The 25,581-nt window shown below is 37.0% G+C and overlaps 1 protein-coding gene across 1 annotated transcript in view; it reads left to right on the top strand.

Moving 5' to 3' along the window:
* ERC2 (ELKS/RAB6-interacting/CAST family member 2) overlaps positions 1-25,581 on the top strand; it is a 395,998-nt gene that overhangs the window by 56,100 nt on the left and 314,317 nt on the right. Inside the window, exons 3-5 of the mRNA XM_058844563.1 lie at positions 11,956-12,030; positions 19,600-19,755; positions 25,298-25,465. Coding sequence (XP_058700546.1) covers positions 11,956-12,030; positions 19,600-19,755; positions 25,298-25,465 — 399 coding nt within the window. The remainder of the gene's footprint in view (positions 1-11,955; positions 12,031-19,599; positions 19,756-25,297; positions 25,466-25,581) is intronic.

Below are 25,581 nucleotides of genomic sequence, written 5' to 3'. Positions count from 1 at the left end.
GAAATTTACAATAAAAGTATATAAACCGTAGTTATTTTTAAGTATGTTTTTATTACAATTGCAAAGAAACTTTGATGTTAGGTTTTTCATAGAATAATGCACTTCCAGAACTGTGTTAACAGAGATATGGGGTGTGGAGGACTCAAGCAGTGAAAGAGACAAGTGCAAATAAGAGATCTAATGTGGAATGTTGGCATGTTTACTACTAAATGAAAATGTTGCATCCATTTCTTTTTTATTGCCTCTAAATACAGTAAGATCCTCATATTCATGGTTATAGTTAGCAGACTTGCACATGATTTAATCTGAAGTGATTTTGCTGTGGTGATGTCACTGGCTAGAGTACACTTGTGCTGATGTAAATAAAGAAAGAGTCAAACCATTGGTTCACAGAGACCTGCTGAGAGCTAAAGTTCAGCCCTGAAATCCAGTCTTCTGAAAAAAGGCACAGAGCAATATCCAAATAGAAAATGAATAATGCCTGTAAAGGGAGAATTTAGCATGCTGAGGTTCTGACTATGGACCTGTTCCTGAAGATATTGCTGTTAGGTAGGAGTGGATGCCAAGAATTTTTGACATTTGTGGGATAAGTCCATCAATTGGCAAGATATGTGAAGAAGTGATTTTGAAAATGGAGGCTGTGTGGTAAGACATAGGGGCCTAGAAAATCTGCCTGACTCTATTGTGAGAGTCCACAGAGAGCTGTAAATAACCAGATAGTATTTAACCAAGAAATAATGCAGTAAGTAAACTATGAAATAAATTGTTTCTGTAATATGTCAACAGAGTTATGTAGCTGGCAATTTTCCACCAGCTAACTTTTTATACTCTCTAGGTTTCAGTTCTCATTCCACACAGTTTCTCTCTGTACAGTTAACCTACCTCTTATAGTTTTTAACCCTTAAGCTATTTGGAACTCTTTGTTTTGAATTATCTTGTGCCAAAATGTCTGTGTTTATAAGCTTTGTTATCTGATGTCAGTAGAGCTTGGGTAATGGTTGTTATCAGCCTACTGCTATATTTAAATTAAGGAAAATCTGCCAATTCAGAGACTTACTGAGTAACTTAGGGTTTTATTTTTTTTTGTCATTTAGTGACAATTTGGTGCATTCTGTACTTGCTGAGAGCTTCTAAATGTAGCTTAAGCAGTGAATTAAAACGATGGAACGTGTATGAATGACATTTCTATCTAGAATTAAGATTTGGCATGTTCAGTGAGTCCTGTGTGCTTAAACCAGTGACAGATTCAAGCTCCCTAGTGATTTACAGAAGGCCTAGATCAAATTCCTCACAGGGATGTTTGGAAAGGCATAGAAAATAAACTGCCACATTTGAACGAATTGTTAGGACTGACCTTGTCTAAGCCTATAAAAACTTTCAGAAAGAAATACGAAATAAATGTGAAATCAAACATTTCAGGTGGTATTGAGGTTAAGAGTTGTTCTGTAGTGTGAAGGGAGAGTGGAAAGAAAAAAATAGTCAGTATGAGTTAGAGAATCCCCAAAGAGAAGTGTCAGCATTAACAGATGCCTAACTCCTGACAGAAGGATCAGAAGAAAAGTGTTAGAATTGACGGATGGATGAACCATAAATATATTTAAGTGAGGGGTGATCGCTCATTGCAGCCTCAGTGCATAGACATTTTCTGTTATTTGATAATCAGTGAGTTAAAAGCATTAATATTGTTGTTCTAATAACTGGGCTTAAAACTAAATGATGAAAGAAAATTATTTCATCCCCTAAAATATAGTACTCTTTAAGGTGGAGACTTGGAAAGGAACTATTGAGTGAAATCTTGTAGCTTTCACTTATTTAGCACTTTTTGCTCAGCTATTTCAGAGCTATATTATTAATATGTCTGTGAGATGCTTTTTGAAACTTGCTTGTAAGTAAAAGTCAGAAAAAGGTCGGTTCTCCTTTGTTATGCATATCACAGTCCATGTGTCAGCACACAGACTAAAGTTTGTTTTTCATTCTGAGTTTTAGGTCATAGAATATTCTGAAAAGAATTCATTTATTATACACTTACCTACATGTTTTCATTATGCTGATTTTGTCAACAGTATATAGACTGTGAAGTGTTAATGCATCTATTAAGTGCTAAATAGACATCAAGAATTTTTCAAATTTGCTTTTCTCTTTATGGCTAAGGATTCTTCAGCAACATATTGTGTTTTCCAAAGAAAATTGCTCTTTATAAGTGAAACTCTACAAATCAAATCTCCATAGTAACACTGGATTCTTCTGCCAGCCTGTGCTGTTGCAAATTTCCTCGTCAAACTGAAGGTAGTTTCACAGTTGTATAAAACCAATCTTTTTCATGTAGTTAGAATGGAGAAGTAAAGCAACACTTTTATTGGTCATTTTGCTTATATTATTGTATAGCCTTTCTCATTAACATTGCTGGTATTTTATACTTTTGATATTTGGAGGGGGAGCAAAAAATGTTCTGAGGTGGTATTTTAGCATGTAGTTGTACTACAGAGCATGTTTAGTGCAAGATAAACCTCTAAGAAATGGCTTATTGACTGAAATTACTTTAACAAGGTTCTTTTAGCATGTTGAGAATTCTGTTTCTATTCTATATATCTCTGCTCACCAATGAGATAACTGACTTTTGCCTGTTGTGGGGGATCATGAGCTAATTGAATCAAAATGGCATCAAAGTAATTTCTCTAGTTCAGAAGTATTTTCGTAAATAATGAGCTAGACTTGTTCACCCAACTTGCATAAATAAAAGGAATATATTGCCATTAAGACTCCCCTGGGGAGCAGTGCAGTGTTATCCCTGTGCTGCTCAAGGCTGGTCAGCTGAAGGTGGGCACTGTGTGTGGTCTCCTGATCCTGAGAGAAGGCACCACTGTGGATTCCTGACTGTGGATCCTGATTACTTCTGGCACATAAGGTGTCCCATGAGTTGTCTTTCACTGTCCTGGTGGAGAAGCAGTTCTTGAGTGGTACTGCTGGGCCTAGTGCAAGCATTAGTCTGGGTGGATGAGGTAGCTCTGCTGGAAACACCGAATGTGTGTTCTGACCTTCCTGCCCACCTTAAAAAGGGAAGTAGATTGAATAGATGATCAAAATGTTGTTGGAATGACTTAGTGAAAGGATGTGTCTGCTTGTGGATGGGAAATGTCTGTATGTTTACACATAAAATGGATGTGCATTTGGTCTTTTCATTAGTGATGAGTTGCAAGTTTTTCAGGACAATGGTAGTGGTGTGCAGCCTGGCATAAATATCCAGTGAGCAGAAAGGAAGAGGCTAAGGAAGAGGCTGTGGGCTCAATAAATTGTTCTGGTTTCCTACATAGATTGGGAAGTTTGCCACTTGGATGATTAAAAATGCCCATTTTTTGGAATAGCAAACGATATTGTGATATTTATACTTAGCATGGTGTGAAATGTATACAGGTGCATAAAGGTCCATGTAGATGTCTGTTTAATAATGCTGCTGGTCAATATGTGCAAATCCTGCAAGGGGAGAGGAATTTATGCGTAGGCTCTTTTATTCTGGAAGTTCAAAAATACTTAAGTTGAAACTTTTGGCAGCTGTAACCTCTCTGCTTTTTTACATGTTCTTCAGTGTATGAACCAGAGCTTGAAAGGGTTGATGGTGTCTGGTCTATGCATCCCATACTTGCCTTAGACTGAGTAAAGCTCTAATTTCAAGGTATAGGAGAAAGAATAAATGGTAAAGAGAAAGCTGCTTCACGGGTATGAATTGATTTCCCTGCAGTACATCTGGGCTGGTCATGAGCATTGCAATGTTCTATGCTTCACATAGAAGAGAGAATGTCTTCTGAAGGAGGACAGGCTGGCTAAGAGAAGAAAAAATTAAACCTTCATAAAATTCTCCTGAAACAAAGTACTACTCTGAAAATCCTTGAGCTGACTGTGCCTCTCTTTTGAAAAAAATATGACAAAATACGTTTATAATAGCAATAATTCCAAGTTTTTGAGTCTGAAAAGATACAGAAACCAGATAATTGCATAGCATGTATTTTTTTTCTCAGTATATATTAAGACACTTTTATTTGTTGAAACAATACCTGCTGTAGTAAGACCTTCTTCAATAGTGACTCCAAAAGTTATCAGAACAAGCCAAACCCCATGCCTATGTTGAGGTAAGTTTAGTGCCTGAAAAAAGTAAAAAATGGAAAGCACAGATAATGGAGGTTTGTTATTGCTGCCACTTCTGTTCGGTGGATTTTTTAAAATACATGTAATCATGTACAGAATGTGTGTTATCCTATGTCCACATGCAGTTTTCCTCCATTTGCTGGTGTTCTGCTCTTAACCTATGCAAAAAGCACTACATGGATTCGCGAAGTTTCGAAAATTCTCCTTTAGAGTCTGTTTTTAATCACAACAGATAATAGCAGTAATTTTGGTTGAGATTCTTTTGGTTTGGATCTCTGGAGAAAACAAAGCATTTGGATATATTTATAGTATCCGTGTGTTCAGCATTTATTTTGGGTACTGATGTACAGGGAAGTAATTTTTAAACTGTCCCTCCGCCCCTGGTCTATAGGTCTATATGTCAGCACATAGAAACAGGAAAGGTGAAGTCTGAACTGTGTGAGGAAGTGGTGTCTCTCTCCTTGTATTGCCTTGAGGTGAGGAAAAGGAGTAGAAAGAATTTCTTTACCCATTCTTAAAAAATTATCTGAGATATGTTGTTTCTAAGAGACAGCATCAGACACTTTTCACTCTGCCTTAATTTAAAAACAGATAAGGATCTGTTGTATCTTTTATGCAATGATAAAATAGGTGGGGTTTTTTTGTGTTTTTATTTTTTTGTGTGTTTTTGGTTTTTTCGTTTCTTTTTTTTTTTTGGTTTTTTTTTTTTTTTGTTTGTGGGTTTTTTTTTGTTTGTTGGTGGGTTTTTGGGGGTTTTTTTGTGTTTTTTTGTTTTGGGCGTGGTTCCCCACCCCGATCAAATTTTCAGTTCAGGGGTGAGTTTTTCTGTTCTGATAAAAATGGAATACTGGAAGAGGAAATTTGAACAGATGGATTTGAGTTACCAAGCAACACTTAGTTTCCCAGGCAATAGAAAAAGAATTGGAGCAGGTGCTAAGTGGATTTTATTCCTTTTTTTTTTTTTTTTTTTAATTATTGTGAGCTGATGTATGAGTTTCACTTTAACAGATTCTTGGCAAACCTCATAGAATGATAATCAATTAACCTGTGCAGGTTGTTTCTGATGTGACCTGAACAGTTCCTTTCTGTAGTTGTGGTAGAACACAGCCAGTGCAGCAAGGCTATTGTAGGGGACATTGCTGTTGTTTCTTCACTCCAATATTCTCATATACAATAATCTATTTTTCTGATTTTAATATGTTCCTGTTATTTCAGAGTGAAGTCAGTGTTCAGCATTCTGAAATGTTTAGACATTACCTCCTACCTCTTCCTTCTTGAGGAAGACTGACTTGGTTAGCAAATCTCAACTTGATAGGCAGAGCTGCATTGAATTTGTGGGTGCTTTAAATTCAATTTCTGGCAGATCCAAAAATAGTTTTTTTTTTTTAAAGTCAATGCAAACTAATTTCTTGCTTTCTTTTTTTGGTGGGATTGTGGTGTGGTGAGTTCTTTTGACAAGCATAAAATTTTAGCTTTAGGTTAAAAAGCATGCTATTTACAAGTTTGTTTTTTTTTTAAAAAACAAACCAAAATGCCACCTGCCAAAGCATGCCCATCACTCAAATTGTGTGAAAAATTGTCTTATCTCTTTAGGTTACTGCTCTTGTGTCCCTCTCTGCCATACATTTGCATAACCTAACAGCTCTATAGAACACTTGGGAACGTAGGGATGACATTTCCCTGAATATCTAGGGGAGATAATTTTGTTAACTGAGAGCTTTGACATTCTGTTGCATGACAATATGATAACTGTAATCTTTGTTAGAAAAGAATATAGAATTTTTCATCTATCAGTATCTCTTTTTCTGCAGGGCTGGTCTCAGTGCACGCGTTCATCACCCAGCCTGTTCTGACACTGCGCCTTGCCCCCACCCGGGTGCAGCTTCCCAGGAGCACATTCCTGCATCCTGTCACTGTCCCTCTCACCCATCCCTTCCTTCAGCAGTACCAACAGCACTGCTCAGCCTGGTGTTGTCTGTGAGCTTGCTGAGGCTGTGCTCAATCCCATTGATTGAGGCATTGGATAGTGTTGGTCTGAGTATGGGTCCCTGGGATGCCACAAAGATTGTCACAAAGCTTTATTTGCATTTTTAGAAAGCTTGCTATAGCACAGAGCCAATGAACTTGCACATTTGAAGTCTCATTAACTCTGATGTTTGCTGGCTTTGCTGATTAAGTCTAAATGCTAAATAGCCTAAGCCAGCAGTAATTTTAAATGCACGTTAAGTAAAACCCACCGATATTTAGAAAAGCACTTCCTGGAGAATGAGGGAACTGAAAATCAAACCCATAAGTTACTTTAGCTAGTGATTTCACCAGGTCCACATGAAGGGAAAGGAGACACGGAAAGGTAATGACAGTATATCCATTAATAAGTGAGGACATTAGTAGATACAACTATACTTTTCAAAATTAGAAAGTCCCATGCTAAGCAATTTGAAGTATTACTGCAACATGGGGGTGGGTCAGCACTCCTCTGGCATGGCTCAAGCTGTTTATAGTGATTGATGTTTTATCAATGTAAAGTTTATAAAAGGATTTCTAGCAGAAAAGTGAACAGCATGTTTGAAGTTCTGTGCATGTTAACACCAGCTAACACATTTTTCAGTAACCTTAAGAGCTCTGTGCAGTGAGCGTGTGAAATATGTAGTGTTTCTGGCTTCGCGTTGTCGAGTGTGACTCTGGTTTTGGCTGGACTATTTTGCTGCCATTTGAGAACTAAGCTCTTAATTTAATAATTTAAATTGTTTTTGCCTCTTAGGAGGCTGAAGAGGAGTGCTGGTGCAGAGCAGAAATTAAACAAGAATTGCTGGGTGTGTGCATAGGTTGGAAGGTGGGGAAAGCACTAAACAGGATATCACCCTTTGGCTTTTTTGTTTTTTTAGGACAGAATTCTTAGGTTTTGGCTTGTTAAAGGAAACTATCAGGAGGTTAACTGTATGAGTATGGGAGGATCTATTGGAAAACTGCTTTCCTCTATTGAGATGAACTACCCTACAGAAATGCCACAAGCACTGTGTGTTGGCACTGCTGAGCACCCTATCTCACAGTACCATCCACATTTATGTGGTTTTGGTATTTTATTATTTATGAAGAATGGAGCTGGCACACAGCAGCATCTCTACTGTGTGTTCTGGAGCTTGGGATTGTATTTGGTCATCTTTGCTGTGCCTTTACCCTTTTAAGCATTGCGTGTATGCTTTTGATGGCAGGAGCGAGGGAAGTCTATTCTTAGTTACACCCTAAGGTGGAATTCCATTATTACTTCACAGTTAGTGTTACACTTATTCTAAAACTGATGGGATATTGCTTTCTTTTTCAGCCTTATTAAAAAGTTCTTTGTGTGCTTAGGCTTCTAAATGGGAGGGAAGTAGTGGAAATAAGTCTTTAATGGATTTGTTGGAAAAGGATTTTTTAAACACTATGGATTACACAAAGGATTTATTACAATAAGGATTTTGCATTTTAAGAATTTGAAGATGTGATTTTAATAAAAGATAGTAGTCTAAAAAAAGATCCCCACACCCAAAACCAAATAGCTAAAAATCCTGGTTTGTAACTCCCAACAACGCTTCATTACTGTGTCCTGCTGCAAGTTAAGTGACTCTTTTTAGCGTGCCTGTGTTGCTAATAAATGACTATTTAAACGTTTAGTTTTAAAAAAAAGGCATATTTTTCCATGCAGTTTTGAAGCTTTATATGCACCAAAAAGAGAAAGTTTTTTAGCCAGGATGTTTCTAGATGTTTTGCAGAAGTGTAAGCAGCAGTTGGAATGCCTGTTTTCTGATTCTAATTGACTACCCCTGAAAACAAATATATGGCCTTCCTTTACTGCAGACATGCAAGCGTTTTGGTATGCATTCTAAAGAAAATGGTGAAAAGGGAGAAAACTGTTTATTATCAAAGTTTCTTTTTCTGAAAATATGTGTGAAGCAATAACTCTTCCCTTTTCCTAAATTTGGGGAAGTAAATTTGGTAAGAGGAAAAGAGATTAATGATACTGTGCAAAACCGAAATGATGCCCTAGAAGTTTTATTCCTTCTACAAAGAAAAGAAATAAATTTTCAAGAATTCTGGTAAAAGTGGAGTTTCAGTAGCTCCTTTCTAGAAACACTCTGTGTGCTTTCAATTACAAATTAAATTGTCTCACATGCATTTCAAGCTCCATGTACAAATTGTGTTTTCACTTGAAACTTTTTGTACATGGTCTCTTTCCAGAGGACAAACTTCCAGTATGACAATGCACGTGGTTGCTGAAGGTATTTTTGACATACAGGTGAAATAAAAGCTTAGTTTCTCAATGCTCAGATCATTTTTCCTCATAGTCTGTCTTTAGGTATGCTAGTAAGACTTCATAAGCCTCTCTTATATGCATGAGTTCAGGAATATATGGAAGTTTGGTTATTGCAAAGAAGTGCATTGGATTGTGATTCAATATGGTGGTTTTCAAGTGGTGTAAAAATTCCTCCTTTCTCCCTCAGACTCTTCTTTACATCTCCAAGTTTTCTAATGTGGGCCAGGGATGGTGTTAGACTCCTTGTTCAAGAGTAGTACTGAAGCCATTGAGATTATTGCTGGACTTGTCTTTCACGATAGACTACTGACCTTTGTTTTATAGTGTGGTGGTCATCCCTGATTAGTGCAATTTCTTTCATATTCATCAAAATTCATATCTGTTTATTTGAAATGACACGAGGAGAGAATTAGGCATGCATCTGAGTATTTGCTTAACTCTGAGCACTTAACAAATTTAAATACACCTAATTTACAAAGAAAATCTCTGCAAAACTTTTGTAGCTATCAGCCCTTCTTATTTCCTCTAATTTCTCATTTCATGTCCTTATATGGACATTTGAATTTCTTCAAGCTATAAAATTTGTTGGAATTTGACAAAATTTTTTCAATAGGCTTTCCCAGAGTTCAAATACCTATGATGGTTTAAGTTAGTGGTAAGACTGCTAACCTAATATTGTGGAAGGAGAAAGCAATGGCCAAGTTTGGATTGAGGTTCATCTTAACCTAAAAGCAAAGACTATTAAAGTAAATTTAATGTGAAGAAGATCTGACTACCTGCCAGTTTTGTGTGGGTACGTTAATCACCTTGACAACTAAACTTCATCAGGAAATATGAGGTGTGGGCATTTGGTTACACAGCAATATAATTAATTTGCACGTGCAAAGTGGTTACTCAGAATTACTACTATTTGCAGGCGTCATATAGAGGGTTATAAAGAAAATCTAATTTTATAAATGATTGCATCTCTGAGAGATTTTTAGTATATTCCTTGGTTTTTGTAGAGATGATGACACAAGAATTTTTTTTATGAATATAAGAATCAAGAGTTCCCTTCAATACAGTTTAGGTTAAAATAAACCATCCCTGGTAAGTTTTTGATTTTTCCCCCTCATTTTCTTATTTGTCTTCCTGGACTATTTTTTAAAAGAATTTGAAAACAAAAAATACATATCATTCCAGAAATGATGTAATGGATAAAAATCTGGTTTCCTGAGGCTATGAGAACTTTCTGAAATCTCTAGAATATTTCTTGCTTAGCTGTTCAGGCAAATTTGAAAGCCTCCAGATGACCTCAGTAAAACAATCAGGGTAAGGTATCATGCACATAAAGCATATCCTTAAATTAGTACCCCAAAAGTATACCCCTGAATCAGGTACCCTACATGAAAAAGCTCATACATAGAACAACATAAATTCAAGAACTGAGCCTTGTGGGAGTCTCTGAACATTTGAATCTTATTGGAAGAAAACCCACACAAAATAATAAAGTGGGAGTAATTTTCTGATCTTCTCCAGAATCCTAAAGTCTGCTTCATTTTACCATCAGGAATAGAGAAGAAAAGCTTTTAAGTCAGCCAGCATCAGATTGATTCATAAAGCAAACAGGAAAAGCATTATGAGGCAAGGCTTCATGCTATGATAGACATCTCGGAATACGCATCTTTGGCAGTCTATGCATCTTTGGCTAAGGGGGTGGAAACTCTGGTTTGTCTCCCTGGGCAATGTGTGGAATCCTGTTTATATTCCAGCTCAGTTTATATGGCCCTGGGGAGCAAAGTCTGGTCTTAGAATTAGCTGTAATTTTTGCTGATCTGATAGTGGTATGACTGGCCAACTATTCTTTTGTGTAACTGTATGACAAATTCATTACATAGTCTTATTTTTTAAAACATTTGTGCAGTGAAAGTACTTATTTCATCTAAGACAAATGGCTGGTGTTGATTGAGAGATTCCTTGCATAGGTGAATTGCAAAGATTTCTTTCTTTTTATTATATGGAGAGTTGCATTTAAATTAAAAAACAAAATAACCGAGGAAAAAGGTCTAATCAAAGCTACTATTTAATAAACGCAGAAAAAAATATCATAAATGCCTAAGCATCTGAAAAATGCATGAAAGCAAAATTATAATTCACTGTTATCTGTTAATGGTAGTTTAAATATATGTACATGTACCTGCAATATATTTAATCTAATAAGAAAATATTCACACTTAGTGTTAAGTGTACTAATGTGTCTCTTTCAGTTACTTTAATATATTAGGCCATACATTTTTGTAATCTATTTTATAAATATGTTTATTATCAGTAGACTTCAGTTTTATAACACAGAGTAAATCACTCCTACTACTTAGTCTTTGAAAACAGTTGTTTCTCACAGTCATGGATAAGCAGTTTGTTTGTTGCTACACAGAAGAAGAAACTAATTGATAGTTTGTGACACAACAAATTATGACTTTTAATCTTGTGGGTTTGTAAGGTAGGCAAGACCTAGGTGAATGACTTTGGCTCCTTGGCCTCAAGCCTAAATGTCTTTTTCATGGCTAGAAGGTTATTTCAGGAGTATATGTGGAGCACTGCAGTAGAAAGAACTGGGACATAAAGACATCAAGGATAGCACTGCTGTCCTTTAGGGCAGGACTCCAAAGGAGTAGAAATGGGACTTTATCTGTCCTGTTTCAGGTTTTTTTATTAATAAACTTCTCAGATGGTTTATGGGAAGGGAATAAGTATCATCACCAAATACTCAAATGAAAGTGTTTTGTTACACCTTTACTACATTTTTTCCAAGTAATTATGTGAGTTTTTTGTTGGGATATATCATAGAAAGATACAACTCTGGTTTCATGAGGCTGAGTGCTGCTGTCTTCCTACTCTTGGGTTTTTTTTTAATGTTGTTTTTATAATGACCAGTATGTATTGGTACTGTTGACTTTGTCTTAAATAACACAATCCATTTTTCTTTTGCCTGTGTATTAAGATGCATAAAAAACAGTATGAAAATGTGAAAACTGAAATGGAAATGCTACTGTAGCGTGTGCTGCATCAGCCCACTACATAATTATTATCCTTAAAATGTCAAATTTGAATATAATGTGTCTAAATTTCTTATTTAAGACATTAGAGGAGAAATTAGAGAGAAACTGCTAAAAAGGATTTAACACTTACCAGTTTTTGAATTAGTAACAGAATTGAATAAAGTTTGGGTGTTTAAGCAGCAGCAGCAGCAGCAGCAGCAGCATTGTATCTGGACTAAGAAATTCCTGGCTGTGTTGTCACACTTGACGTTAATTATTGATAAGGGGTTTCAGAAATAGCGCATGTGCTGTCAGAGTTGGCTGTAACATAAGATAGGGAGTGCAGTGATGGCAGAGGGGTTACAGCCAGGGAAGCACCTGTAGCACTTGGCATTACCTGCTTCTTGTCATCAGACTTTTATTTTGTTGCGATTAGTTCATGTGAGCAGTTAAAATAATGGAAAGATGAGTCGTCAAGCTTATTTCTATCGTGTCCCTCCACAGGAATTGCATAGAAGAACCCAACTTCAGCCTGAGCCAGCAAAGACGAAGGCTCTGCAGACAGTCATTGAAATGAAGGTATGGTCTTTGCATGTTTCCCTGTGTTGTTTTTACAGCTTGAAGTTGTGTACTGGGTATGGCTGGGACAGAGTTAATTTTCCCTGTAGCAGCCTGTGTGGTGCTGTGTTTTGAATGTCAGACTGAAAATAGTGTTGATAACACGCTGATGTTTTAGCTGTTGTCCAACAGGGCTTACAAAGAGTCGAAGCTTTCCCAGTTTCTCGTCCTGCAAGTGGGGTGGGGGTGGGCAAGGGGCTGGGAGGGAGCACAGCAGGGACAGCTGACCCAAATTCACCAGAGGGATAATCCATAGTGTCATGTCGTGCTCAGCCTCTGCAAACTGAAGGCAGGACATTCAGAGTCACGGCATTTGTCTTCCCAAATAACTCTTGTGCGTGATGAAGCCCTGCTCTCCTGAAAACAGCCAGGCATCTACCTGCCCATGGGAAGGAAGGAGTGCAGGAATTCCATATGTTGCTTTACTTGCATGCACAGCTTTGCTTTGCACATTACACTGACTTTATCTCAAACAATGGGTTTTCCCACTTTCCTCCTCTGCTTCTCTCCCCCGTCCCACTGAGGAGGAGTGAGCAAGCAGCTGTGACACTCAGCTGCCTACCAGGTGTTGATTTATGACTTTTACTCTTTAGTTATCGAATGCTTCCTTTACCATGTCATTTAATTTTGTTATGTAGCTAGTAATAATTAGTTTTTATTTCTCCTGGTCTGTTTTCTAAATAAAATTGATTAAAAAAAATTAAAGTGCAGCATTTCTGAATAATGGGAACAGAATATTGCTTTTTAAAAAGACTGGGGTGTGTGTATGTGCATGATTTAGGAGATCCAAAGTGCATGGAATAAACTGCCTAATGTAAAATGTTTTCCTCCTCAAACTTTAAAACCATTTCTTATGTTGGTTGTTTTTAGGCCATAATTTTACAGCCAACCCAAAGAAAATACTAGTTTCATCAGCTGATATGACAAAATGTGATGGAACAGGTCTCTTAGTCCTGACTCTAGCTTACTCTTTTTGATATATAATATTACTAAATTGTTGTGGATTTCCCCTCCACAATAACAAAGAATAAAAATAGTAATTTAAGAAGTGAAAACTGATATTTTTGCATAATTCTATGAGTTTGGAATGTTCATCTTTAAGAGAAATATCATGAGACTTGAGATAATTTGTGAGTTGGCAACGCTGCCTGTAATTCATTAATGATGGTCTTTCATTTCAGTCTTAAAAGGAAGTGCAAATTAAAGGCCTCATTTTGCCTGTGACTTCTGTTGTGAGAAAATGAGTTCAGCATGTCTGAACATTGTGGTAAACACACGGTTAAAACAACAGCAGGACTTTATAAATACAGTATCTGTCTTTTAATAGATAATAATTAGTTTGGATTATATGAGTAACGAAGAGGGTACATTGATTACAGAACTCCATTTTTAGATGTGTATTTGCTTTGGACATTAGTTCAGAAGTCTTTTTTATGAAATCTATGTTTTTGCAGTAACTCATTGCCCTAAGTAAATGGGAAAGTAAGATACTGGCTGAGAAGCTTTGCTTTTCTACTAATATTCAGAATTATAAATTTAAAAGATCTGGGATACAAAAGCAATGTGTTAGAACAATGTATAACTTTTTATGTGTGTTTTATAACAATGTAAAGGACATGTTGAAATTAATTTTCAGTTCCTGTACCCAAAGTCTTTGAGAAGAACAGGGATGTGGGGTGCAGGACACATGAATGACACATGTGATGTCTGTAGTTGTTCCTGACAGTGTCTGTCCCTGAAGACACTGAAGTGTTTTCTGTTTTATTCCCAGGAGAGGTGGGTGTGGTACAATGTTCCACTTTTACAAATCAGATCTTTATAGTGAGGGCTTTTGTTTGTTGGGAGTGAGGCTGCAGTCCTGTTGCTGGAGTACTGATCCAAAGCTGCTTTTTGCCTCTGAGGCACCCAGTTCTTTCTGTCCCTATGAGCACACACCCCTTTAGGGCTGTCTAAATTAATCCTAATATTGAAAAGAAAAAGGGACAAATGTAAGATGTTGAAATCCACATGATTAAACAGCAATTTTCATTACAAGTTCCAGATTTGGAATGTTTTCAAGTAAATTTGTCTTAATCCAGACAGCATTTGTTTTGAAAAAAAATGTGAGACATTTGTTTTGAATGATCAAGCATTGAAGGAATTGTTTCCCTACAATGTTGAGGGTAGAAGGAGGGAGAGGATTAGCTGTAATATGGCAGACTCAGGCCATCCACTCCCCCATGCAGAGACTCCAAGCAGTTTACATTTTTCTTCACCACACCCAGCCCTTTCCAGCCCCTCACCACTTTAGCTTTTGTCTGAGTGCCTTCCATGGCTCCCCCAGGCTCTGCTAGGATACAGCTTTCCCTCCTTCATAAATCCTTCTATTCTCTCTGTGGTTTTCTTCTGCTCCTTGCCACTGCTGAATTCTTTCTATCCCTTTTCCCAGCCTCTTCTCCCTTTCATCCAATCAAATATTCCCATTTCTCTTACCCATCCTCTCCTTTGTTTATTTGTCCTAGACATCTTCTGTACTGTGTCCTGTCATCTTCTTCATTTCTCTCTAAAGCTTTGCAAGTAATTGCTTATTCTTACAGCAATTGCATTTTCTGCATAACTGCTGTCTTGTTGACCAGTGTTTATCTCCTGTATATTCATGCAAAATAAAAAAAGGGCAAGCAAAAAAAGATGGAAAATTCACATCCTATGCCTTGACTCCTGTTTTTCTTGCCTAATAATTCCTTTCCAGATAGCTATTGTTTTTTCAGATGCTTTGCACAGGCTGTTCTTTCCTAACTTTCTGGTTTTGCTTCATGGACACATTTGCTTCCAGACGTCCCATGTCTTTTGCTTTATTTTTTTTCTCACTACACTCTTAGTTCTCTTTTCTGAAATTGATCTTATTCTCCAGAAGCCATTTTTCTTGGAAATTGAAGTCACAAAACTAAGGGAGGACAGGATGCTCCCCTCTCCCACATGATCCTATTATTCCCTCAAACTAGTCTAGTTTTGATGCAGTGGTTGCTATTGACTTTGTGACTTTGGATATATGTGATTAAACTGCATTTTTCCCCCTCAAACCTAAATATTAGTCTATTTAAGTGTAAAACAAAAGTGGTACATAGAAATCCTTTCCTTTAATTGCAATTGCACCTCTGCATGCTTCCTTGCATATTTTGCAAATGCCAGATGACTGATATCTTTGAGTGTTTTCTGAGTATCAGGGATATTCAATATTGATTAACACCTATTAGTATAATCAAAAAGATTAAAAGGAAACACACTTTTCACTTGATTTTGTGATAAATACTCCTGAGCACGTGGATTGGGTCAGAACTTGCTCTTCTCTCGTGAGGCCCCAGCTGGAGTGCTGCCTTCTGTTCTGGGTTCCACGGGCCAGAGGAGCCATGGAGCAGCTGGAGCAGGTGCAGGAGAGGCACAGCAATGATCACAGGGCTCTTGGGGCAGCTCCAGGCTGGCAGCGTTGGGGCTGAACAGAGGAGAAGGATCCTCATGGCCTGGGAGCCTCTCACTACTCAAAGGGGGCAGATAAGAAAGATGGGGACAGACCTTTCGGTAGGGCCTGCTGTGACACGACAAAGAACAACAGTTTTAAACTGAAATAGGATAAATTTAGATTGGACATATGAAGAAAAGTAATTTTATGATGAGTGTGGTGAGGCCCTGGCACAGGTTGGTTGCCCAGAGAGGCTGTGGATGTCCCTTCCCTGAGGGTGTTCCCAGCCACGTTAGATTGGGCTTGGATCAGCCTGGGAGAGTGGAAGGTGTCCCTGTCCATGGCAGGGGTTGGATTAGATGACCTTTAAATGCTGCTTCCAACGCAGCCATTACATGTTGCTATGGCCTAATTCTATCGTCACTAAAACAGTGATATTACCTGGGAGAGAAAATCAGGAATTGCCTACAGGTATGGCCTAGAATTTATCTTAAGGATAGGATGTTGAAAAATATGTGGAGTCTAGCAACTAGAAAGTCTTTATAAATGGAAGCTGTAAAGTAAATGAAAATATTTGTGGTTTACCTTACTTGCAGAAAGAGCCATCTTTATGTGTTGATCCAGCTGTGATATTTCAGGTATGGGTTTGGTTCTAGAGAAGTGTGTATGTGAGTTTGCAGTGCAACATACTCTATTGTTAAGACTGCATGAACTTTAACTTCTCTTATCTTCAAGGATAAACCTGAATATTCTCTGCATTAAAGTGACAAAGTAAAATTCGTACAATAAGGGTAGTTGTGCATGGTCTGTTGACAGCCTGTGTACATAAGTGTGCTTAAATTCAGGCTTTATTAAATGTGAAGTTTCAAATATTTCCTTCTGATTGCTTGTTGAATGCCCTATGAGCAAAATTTTGCAGACATAATTTAAATTTATTATGTATCTCAAATGATGAACAGTAGCATTTCCTTACTTTTCCTGTCAGAGTAAGACGGGCTGGAATGCTGTATTATATAGGGTTGGACTTGATGATCCTTGTGGGTCCCTTCCAGCTCAGAATTTTCTGTGATTCTGTGGTTATTTACAAATGATTTGCCCTTTTCCTGCCCCTCAGTTTTCAGGAAATGTACTATAGGACTCTTGTAAGGACTGATATGATTTGTGAAACATCATTGTGGAAGCTCACTTGTTAGTCTTTTTCCATTGTGAAATAGTTTAACTAATTTTTTTACATTCCAAAAGAGGAGGGTTTCTGCTAGGTCCAGCCAGCAGAAACCTAAATAGCCCTAACCTCTCACAGAATATCTGCAGCACTATTCTAATAAAGGAGATAAGGAAGAAGTATTGGTTACTGCTGGAAGGAGGGGATAGATTAGGGTGAGTGCCTTGATCTCTATCACAAATCCTGCTACATGATCTTATGTCTTTTAACAGATTTAGAGGGTCTGACTGAAAAAATCAGAACAAATGCTGTATTGTTTCAGAGCTCAGAAGATGTTTATTAGTACCATTTAATACTAAGCTGCTTCCTTAATATTATTGCAAAGGAATCTTCGTTGTGATTCAACACAGACCCATGTAGTTTTTTAGAATGTTGCTAATGGGGATAAATCTTAGAGGTTTGAAGGAAATCTGCATCTGTTCCCATTTCAGTTTCTGAAAGCTTGCCAGACCCTGTGCCCCAACAAGACTGGTTGAAAGTTTTCCAATTGAAATTTTATGTGGGAAAATGCTGATTCAGCTGAATCAGAAGATTTTATGGGAACGTGTCAAAACTTTTGGCAAATACAAAGCTACCTAACTTTCTATGTACCCTGTAAGTCAGCCCAGCTCCCGTGTGGCAGCACCCACTGGGAACTCTGGGCTCTCTGTGTTATTTTTGACCTACAAAGTTCCTCACTTTCCAGCTGTTGTTCAGGCAGGAAACCTGTAAGGTTTTTCCTGGGCAAGCCAGCATGCAATAGGGAACAGTACCTTTGACCTTCACAAAATCTGTGAAATTTCTGGCTTCTGTTTCAATAAAAAGTTAATGTAAAACTTAGTGACAATTTTTCATTAGATAGGAGAATACCCATCTCTAATCACAGTAGGCAGAGATTGATTAAAAATAAACTTTTCCTCTGAGATTTCAATTTTTTGATGAAGCAGAAATACAGAAAATGCTTCCACACATTACTTTAGATACTTCTCATAGAGCTTAAATGTTATTCTGTGATGTATAAAACTTCTAAAGAGTGTAGCAGGCTGTGCTAAAAGTTGTTTCTGCCATATTATATTTGCAAACACGTAAAACACAAAGGCAGTACAAAAAAGCAGACTCTTATAGACTGAGGTGGGGAGATTTGATGAAGACTATTCCCAGATGTCATGCCATAACAGGTCATATAAGCATTAATATATTTTATTGCAAAATCATTCCAAAGTGTAGTGAAGCTTAGATTTTGCTTTTATCTTTAAAAATAGGAGGAAAATATTTCTGAAATGAAGTCTAATGGACCAAGCTGAATTGATTATAGTATCTGTGACATCTACAATTATTTTTTGTGTTGTTTTTAAGTCTTGAGAGCTTTTCAATGCTTCTGTATCTTTTCTTGCAGTGTTTTGCCTTTTGTGCAATTTCTTGAAATGACAAGATTCAATAGAATTTTTCCAATTTTTCATTCCATCTCGATATTTTACTTCCCTGTTTTAGAATTGAAATTAATTTTAAAATTAATTTTTACTGGAATGAGAAAATAAAAAAAAACTTCTCTTAGTTTGAGATTTATTGTTCACTATAAAGATAAAAGCAAAAATGTTAGAGGAATGACAGTAGGCCATGTAAATGACATTCCTTAGTCCTTAGCTTTCGTTCTATATGGATTTATAACAGCGGTCTTCAAAAATAATCTGAGATTCTTTTTCACTTCAGTACCAAAAATTCAGATGCTTTTTGTAACTTCATCCAGGCTCTCCCATGTCTTAAATTGCTACACTTGCCTAGCTTTATTATGAAAGAAGTTATTACAGGAGTTGGAGTTTTTGCTTCTTTTTAGGCAATCTAAACGAAAGCAAGAGGAACAAAGTTGCAGTTATTCAAGTTTAGCTTGTCCTTGTGAAAAGATCAATTCAATTTGTATTTTTTTTCCCAAATTAGCCTTCTAACTGAATTACCTGGTCTTAGTGAATCAGCTTGGTTTGTTTTGTGGCGGTTTTTTTTTTAATTTTATTTTTTTACCTCTTACTTAATATTGATCACAATGGAACAAGAACTTCATCCAGTCTTTGATACTTTATGGGAGGTTGATCCTTTAAGTTGTTGAAGAGATTTCCTAATGAGTAATTATGCAATGTTCTTTAAAACAGAAAATTGTGACAAGTTTGTGTAATCACTTTTGTAATCTTTCTAACCCTCACAAAAGGGACTTAGCCAATTTCTAAATGACTGGAAATAACAAAAAAAACTTCACTGTGCGGGCACACGTGGCAGTCTCATTGGCTGGGATGCAGAAATTTTTAGTGGTTGTGGTTTTGTTTATCTTGGGACTCACAATAACAAGTGCTAAATCCCCTCTCAGTGATGTGGCTAGATTAGTCAAGGAAAAATAAGTGAGGACACAAGGTTTCTCCCTCTTGAGAGCAGGCAGAGCTCCAGAGCAGCAGGGACCCGAGGCTCAGGCTGAGCCATGCAATGAAGCGGCCTTTGCCCTGCAAAGACAGGGACTGCTGTCTCTAGGATAAACTTGGTGTTTAAGGGCTTGGAAGAATAGCCAGGCCTAGATGGTTTCTAATGATAAAAAGCTTTGTTATCATACCTATATGGAAAAATGGGGCATCTGCTATTTTCCCTTCATCCCTGTGTAGGAATTAAATGGAATTTTGACCAGTATGTGTTTTCTACAGTCTGTGCAACAATGGTGAAGGAGGTCTGGTCTGAATTCTGCATTTCTTTAAGCTAAAACCTATAGAATTATTCCTGGTTTATGGGCATTCTCTATTTGTACCATCTATTTTTGCTATCTCATTATTTGGTATTCACTCAAGTACAGATATGCTTCTGTTACTCTTTAATATTGTCTCATATAATTTTCAATACTCTCTTTTTTGTAACTTAGGATACAAAAATAGCTTCACTTGAGCGCAATATAAGAGATCTTGAAGATGAAATACAGATGTTAAAGACAAATGGAGTTCTGAATACAGAGGACCGAGAAGAAGAAATCAAACAAATAGAAGTTTACAAGAGTCACTCAAAGTTCATGAAAAATAAGGTAAGATCTATTTATAAAAGAGATTAAGACTGTTTAAATAATGGAAAGGAAAGCTTTGACATGACCATTTCCTATGCAAGAAGCTGCATGTCTCCTTTTGGTAAATCTCTACTATGTAATAATCAGTGGACATGAAGGAGTGAAGCATTTTGAATAAATGAAAATAATTTGATTTTAGCTTTTGATGTAGTTTTGCAGTAAGGACTTTTGTTTCACAGCTGATACCAAATTGTACTCTGCTCATATTTTCACGTCTAGCAATTTAATGACTTTGTTCCTTTAATTTCAAATTACTGTACATAGACTATTAGGAGTGGACCACGGGCAGGTAGTAAATATGTAGTGATGTGACACATTTCCTGGTTTCAAACTCACAAAACATTATTGCTTGTTCATTGTTTGAGGGTTTTTGCTACAGAAGAAATGAAAGTGTTAGTGCCCATATGGAATTAATCCAGATTTATTACGAAAAAATAATAATCAAAAAACATACTTTTTCTTTTGGAAAAAAGGTAGCTCTTAAGCTACTGAAAAATAACTAAGGCTCCTAAGTGGCATTATCATCAGGAAAATTATTTTGCTAACCTAAATATTAATTTCAAAGCAATTCAGTTTTAGTGATTTACAGCAGAACTCCCAATGAATGTCAACAAACCTGTTGGTGTAAAAATAAAGTACAAAGCCTAGAACTTTAACAATCTCCTGACGTTGTTGTGAGGAAAAGCTTCAGTATATTTCTGTAGCACGGAAAGTAGATGAATGAGAAGAGTATTAAATATGCCTTGTTTTGTCACAGCCTTCTGATCTTTGATAAATGCCACATCTGATGAAGCTTTGGCTGTTTTATTTCTCTGGTCTTTTTCTTCCACTTGAAATTAAGATTTACAGCAGGAGATGACTTTTTTTTCGCTCATTTAAGAACCTTTCAAGGTGGAAATGTATTTATGGATCTGTCAACAAACAGATCATGCTGGAACTGATCTGTGGAACCTGATATCATTGATAAATTCTGATAAACAGGATTGATGGCAAAGAACAGCACAAAACTCTTCTGAGGTGCTTGAAGCTCTTAATACTTTGCATTTATTCTTGAAGTATAACTTGTTTTCTATGTGTTTGTGATTTAAATAAATGGGAAGGTGTTAAATGAAGGCAAATAATGAAAATATAATTTATTTACATGAATGGCAGAGAATGTTTGGAAGTGTTTATTTTCTTGACTTCCTCTTAGTGATATTCACTCCTTCCAAATATATAGGCTTTAATTGTGACTTGCAGTTAAATGAAAGTTGTAAAAATGAGAAAGAAAACTTGCTCAGATTTCTTGCCCACTTGATAAGGCCTCTCCTTGCTCAGTTTTTGAAGGGAGAAAACTTGTAATTACTCACATAATACAGAAACTGTCAAAACAGGTCTTAAAGATTATATGACCAAGAGATCTGCACCTTCAAATATCTTAATTGAGAATATGAATAAAACATATAGGATGATACATACTTTTAATAATAATTTCTGCTTTGGAAGACTTCATCCTTTGGCTGTGAACCACGTAGTTAAATATACACAGATGCAATTTTTTTTCAGGTGTGACTTTGCCCTTGGCATTAAGTAATCCTTTAAGTATTAGAACTCTCATGCTACCCACTGGAATGGGTATGAAAATCTAGTGGTGGATTAGTACAATTTCACCAAATTACCAGTAAGATGAGTTTTGATAAAGCAGTAATAAGGTACTCTGTGATTAATGTCTGCATGTAAGAACTTTCCATACTGAATGAAGCAGGCATGCAAGTTCTAGGAGATCCTGTAGGAAAAAAAAACCCCAAAACACTAAAAACCAAAGCATGAAACAGGGAAAGAACTGCAGGTTTTTGGGTTTTTTTTGGGTAGGCCTGGAAATTTAACAACCAGTTTAAAACCAGACCTTTACCAACATGATCTGTAGAATCTACTGATAGACTTGTAGGGTCTACTGTATGGAGGCACATCACTGGCATTACTGCTCCTTTTCCTTCTCTTAAATCCTTCACTTTAAAAAGCAGTTGTCACTTGTTGCATCAGACCAAACCCTTTTGACGCTGCCCACCGCGGCCCGTCACCCCTGGGCTAGCTCTGCTCACTGGCCGCTGGCAACGCCAGGAGTGGGGAACGATCTGGGAGCAGCTTTCCCCAGACCGAACCTTCAGAGCTTCTCTGCCACTCAAGGCTCTGCGGATATCAGCGTCGTGGGCTTCAGTGAGGGGATGGAGGAGACCCAGAGTCCAAACAGCTTTCCAGGAACAGGATTTATTGAGGGAAAAGGAGCGGTGACAGGATGAGGCCTGGAAAGGCACACAGGGACCCAAGAACTCTGAGCAATGAGCACTTCTGTGCAACTCAATTTAAAGGAGGGAGGGTACAAACTCAGGAACCAATCAGGATAACTCAAGGGAGGAGCTGGGAGGAGGGTTCACAATGCTGGGGACCAATAGGGGTAACATCTGGGAGGGGCGGCAGTCACAATGCCAATGGGGCTTCGAGTGAGGGATGAAAGGCAGGGAACTTACTGGAACAAAGGGTTGGGTTTACATTGACCGACAGGGACTAGGGGCAGGCTAAAGGTGATAGACAAGGAAGGTTCAGGAAAAAGGGGAGGGGTTTACAAAACTGACAAGTGGGTAAAACCATTACAAAACCATAGGGAACAAACCATTAAATTTAACAATAAAATAAACTAAACAGACTGCAACACCCTTTGATGCATTAATCAGCATAGGTTCATTTAAAAGAATTATTTACTTAAAGATTAAGTCCATTAATTTTAATAAGCAATATTTGGAGGAAAAGCTCTGATTTTTTTCTCCTTTTTCTGGTTACTCTGTATAATGTCATGCAAGAATTTGGTGTGTAAAAATAACAGAACAAAACCCATAATGGTTTTCTGGAAATGGAAAATGAATGGATTCTAAAGAACTGAAATTATGGGAGGTGACAGTAAATTGAAAAGGAAGAAAAATGAATTTGGGTTTCAGGAAAGGAGGTGAAGCAAGATCATATTGGGCAATGTCGAAAAAGCTGTGGTAGGCAAATTGCACACATGAAATATGTCAGATAGTGGGAAGGTCAGAGGACAAACTTGGAGTTTTTTGATGCTTATAGGATGCTATAGCACTTGAAGGTTAACTTCATTTTAGTCCTTATAAAGTATAAAAATGTTTTTGTTGTATTACATGAGATAATGGGGTTTCATTGAATCATGACAGTTGGTCTTCCACATCACTTGAGATACAGCAAAAATGTTTGCATATCTGCTAGAGGCAGCAATCTATTTCATGTCATGTTTAATTAGTTTTTTCACACACTGAGATACTGCAGAAGTTTAAAAAAATGAGGATACCCATGCTTAAAATTTCTTCATATTTAAGTTTTATAATTTTTTATTATACCTCTTTATTTTTGTGGCAGTTTTTAAAATGGGAATTTTAGTACTTTTTCACCATGATGCTTTATTTCAAAAAGACATTAGCAAATATTATTCAACACTCTTTCTGTGTTTGGTTTGTGTTTTAACTCTTAATTTTTTCGTTTTTATTTGCGAGCTGTGACACATTTTAAAACTTCTGACAATTTGTAGATCTTGTCACCAGAACTTTACACTAAACAGATTCTGTCTCTTAAACATGAAGAGCACACCTGCAATGAAATCAAAGCTTTTTAATTTTTTTTTTTAATTATTTCTCAGGTGTGGGTTGTGTCATGGAGAGAAGGGGGAAGAGTTTCTAGAAGAGATGAAGCATCTGTGATGTTTGTGTGTGTCTCATATAAAGCCTATGATGTAACTCAGATTGGCTGCAGACCTACCTAGTTTTGTCTGTGTGTCTCATAGACAGATTTTCCCATTGCTTCATTTCCTATCCATTTTCTATTGGTTGCCATACTTGCTTGCATGCTCTGGCAAGGGATGGAGGAGGGTGGTTTTGCATTCCAGAGAAAGGTTTCTTTAGCAGCTTTTAATTGTATTCTTTCCTCATGTCTGTTTTCTGTATGCTTCTTTTCTTATTTTGATAAAGGTGATTTTATTTTAGTGCCAAGGTAGATTCTTGATTTTATGCAGTAGCTCATGGGTGATGATCTGAGCACCTTAAACAACAATGCAAACTTACTGGGATTTATACAAAGAAATAAGGAATAAATCTATTAAGACATGCATATAGACTGTAGTTGGAAGAATCATTGTTTTTAAATTTAATTTGTAAGGTGCAATGAATAAGCACTTGCAATGTAAAACAAAATAGAAGCATTTTTATCAGCAGCGAGTATTTCCCGTACCATACAACACTGAATTCTTAGTGAAATGTTTTAGTATGTGAATCTTTGGAATGTGGTTGAGTAGGATCAACTCATGGATATTTTTTTTCCTGGGGATTTTTGAGTCATCTTCCATCTACCACTTCTCGGTTTCTTGTATCCCAAATGTCTGTTGGGACATAGAAAAGAGCTGTTCATATAAAGGAAGTGATTTCTCTGAGTTATGCAGATGCAGTGAGGCATTTTATTTCAAATAGTTCTCATGAGGTGATGTATCTGGATTCATCCGGTGGCCAGTGTTATACCACAAGAATTTAGGAGTAGTTATATGCCACCTAATTCACCATCCTTTCACCTATACAAATCGTTCTGTATATAGTCCAGTGCTTTGCTCTGATTCATATATTTTAATTCCACTACAATTTTGTGTTCTGTGGCTATTCTTCCCATTTATCATTGTGGAAAGAGGAGAGTAATCACAATTCCATGACATTTACTGATAAACCTTAAATTCACTTAAATTCAGAAGCTCTGTCTTAGTATTGTGTTTCTGCTGTTTCCTCTGGGATAAGCTTTTATAATCTCTCAGCCCTTTCATTGTGTGGAATTTTTTTATAATGTTTTCCCCAGACTTCTCTTAAGTTAGTCTTCTTGGCTTGGCTTTTCTACTACCTGAGAATTCCATGTGAACTGCCAGGGAGAAAAATAGGAGGTGGGGATGGTAGGCAGCAACAAATCTGCAAGAGGAGTAAGGTTAAAAGTCCACTATTTTGTTTTCCTCTCCTTTCTGAGATGCCTGTTTTTTCTTTATCAGACTCCTAAAAAATTCCTGATTCTCTCTGGCCAATGATAAGTCATGGGAATCATGCTATTGGAAGGACTGAATTTATACTTTTATGAACACTTTTTTCCCTATGCATTTTTGCTGTCCTGCCAGACTTGCCTCACATGGGATACATGCCTTTGAACTTAAGTGAGGTCCGTGGTGAATTTATAGGCCAAATCATCAGGTATAATCTTTAGGAGTTTCCTTTTAACTTCAGCAACAAGAGGGCATTCATTCTTAAGACAGAGCGCATTAAATTGCAAGAAACAAAATTCAAAGTGTGAGTGTAAAAAGTCTGAACCTTAATTCTCTTCCAGAATTCACAGGTGTCTGATTTATTATATCATGGTCATTCACACCTCTCAGATTTCCAGCGGAGCTAGGAGTTGGAGACAAAATTAATGACCTAACTTTTTCCCCCCACTGCAGATTGATCAACTGAAACAAGAACTCTCAAAGAAAGAATCAGAACTTCTTGCCTTACAAACTAAGCTTGAAACCCTCAGCAATCAGAATTCAGATTGCAAGCAACACATTGAAGTGCTTAAAGAGTCCCTTACTGCCAAAGAACAGAGAGCTGCCATACTTCAGACAGAGGTATTGTATCTCCTAATCATGAAATGCAATAGAAATACTGAGTTCATGGCCAGTATCAAGGTTTTGATGTGTTTGATTCAAGTCTGTGTGGCAGGAAAGTAGTTAAAGAATACTAA

Source organism: Poecile atricapillus, chromosome 9 (genome assembly GCF_030490865.1).
Source record: "Poecile atricapillus isolate bPoeAtr1 chromosome 9, bPoeAtr1.hap1, whole genome shotgun sequence".
Taxonomy (NCBI): Eukaryota; Metazoa; Chordata; class Aves; order Passeriformes; family Paridae; genus Poecile; species Poecile atricapillus.
The sequence above is the reverse complement of the archived record's forward strand: the minus strand, read 5'-3'. Positions and strand labels throughout refer to the sequence as shown.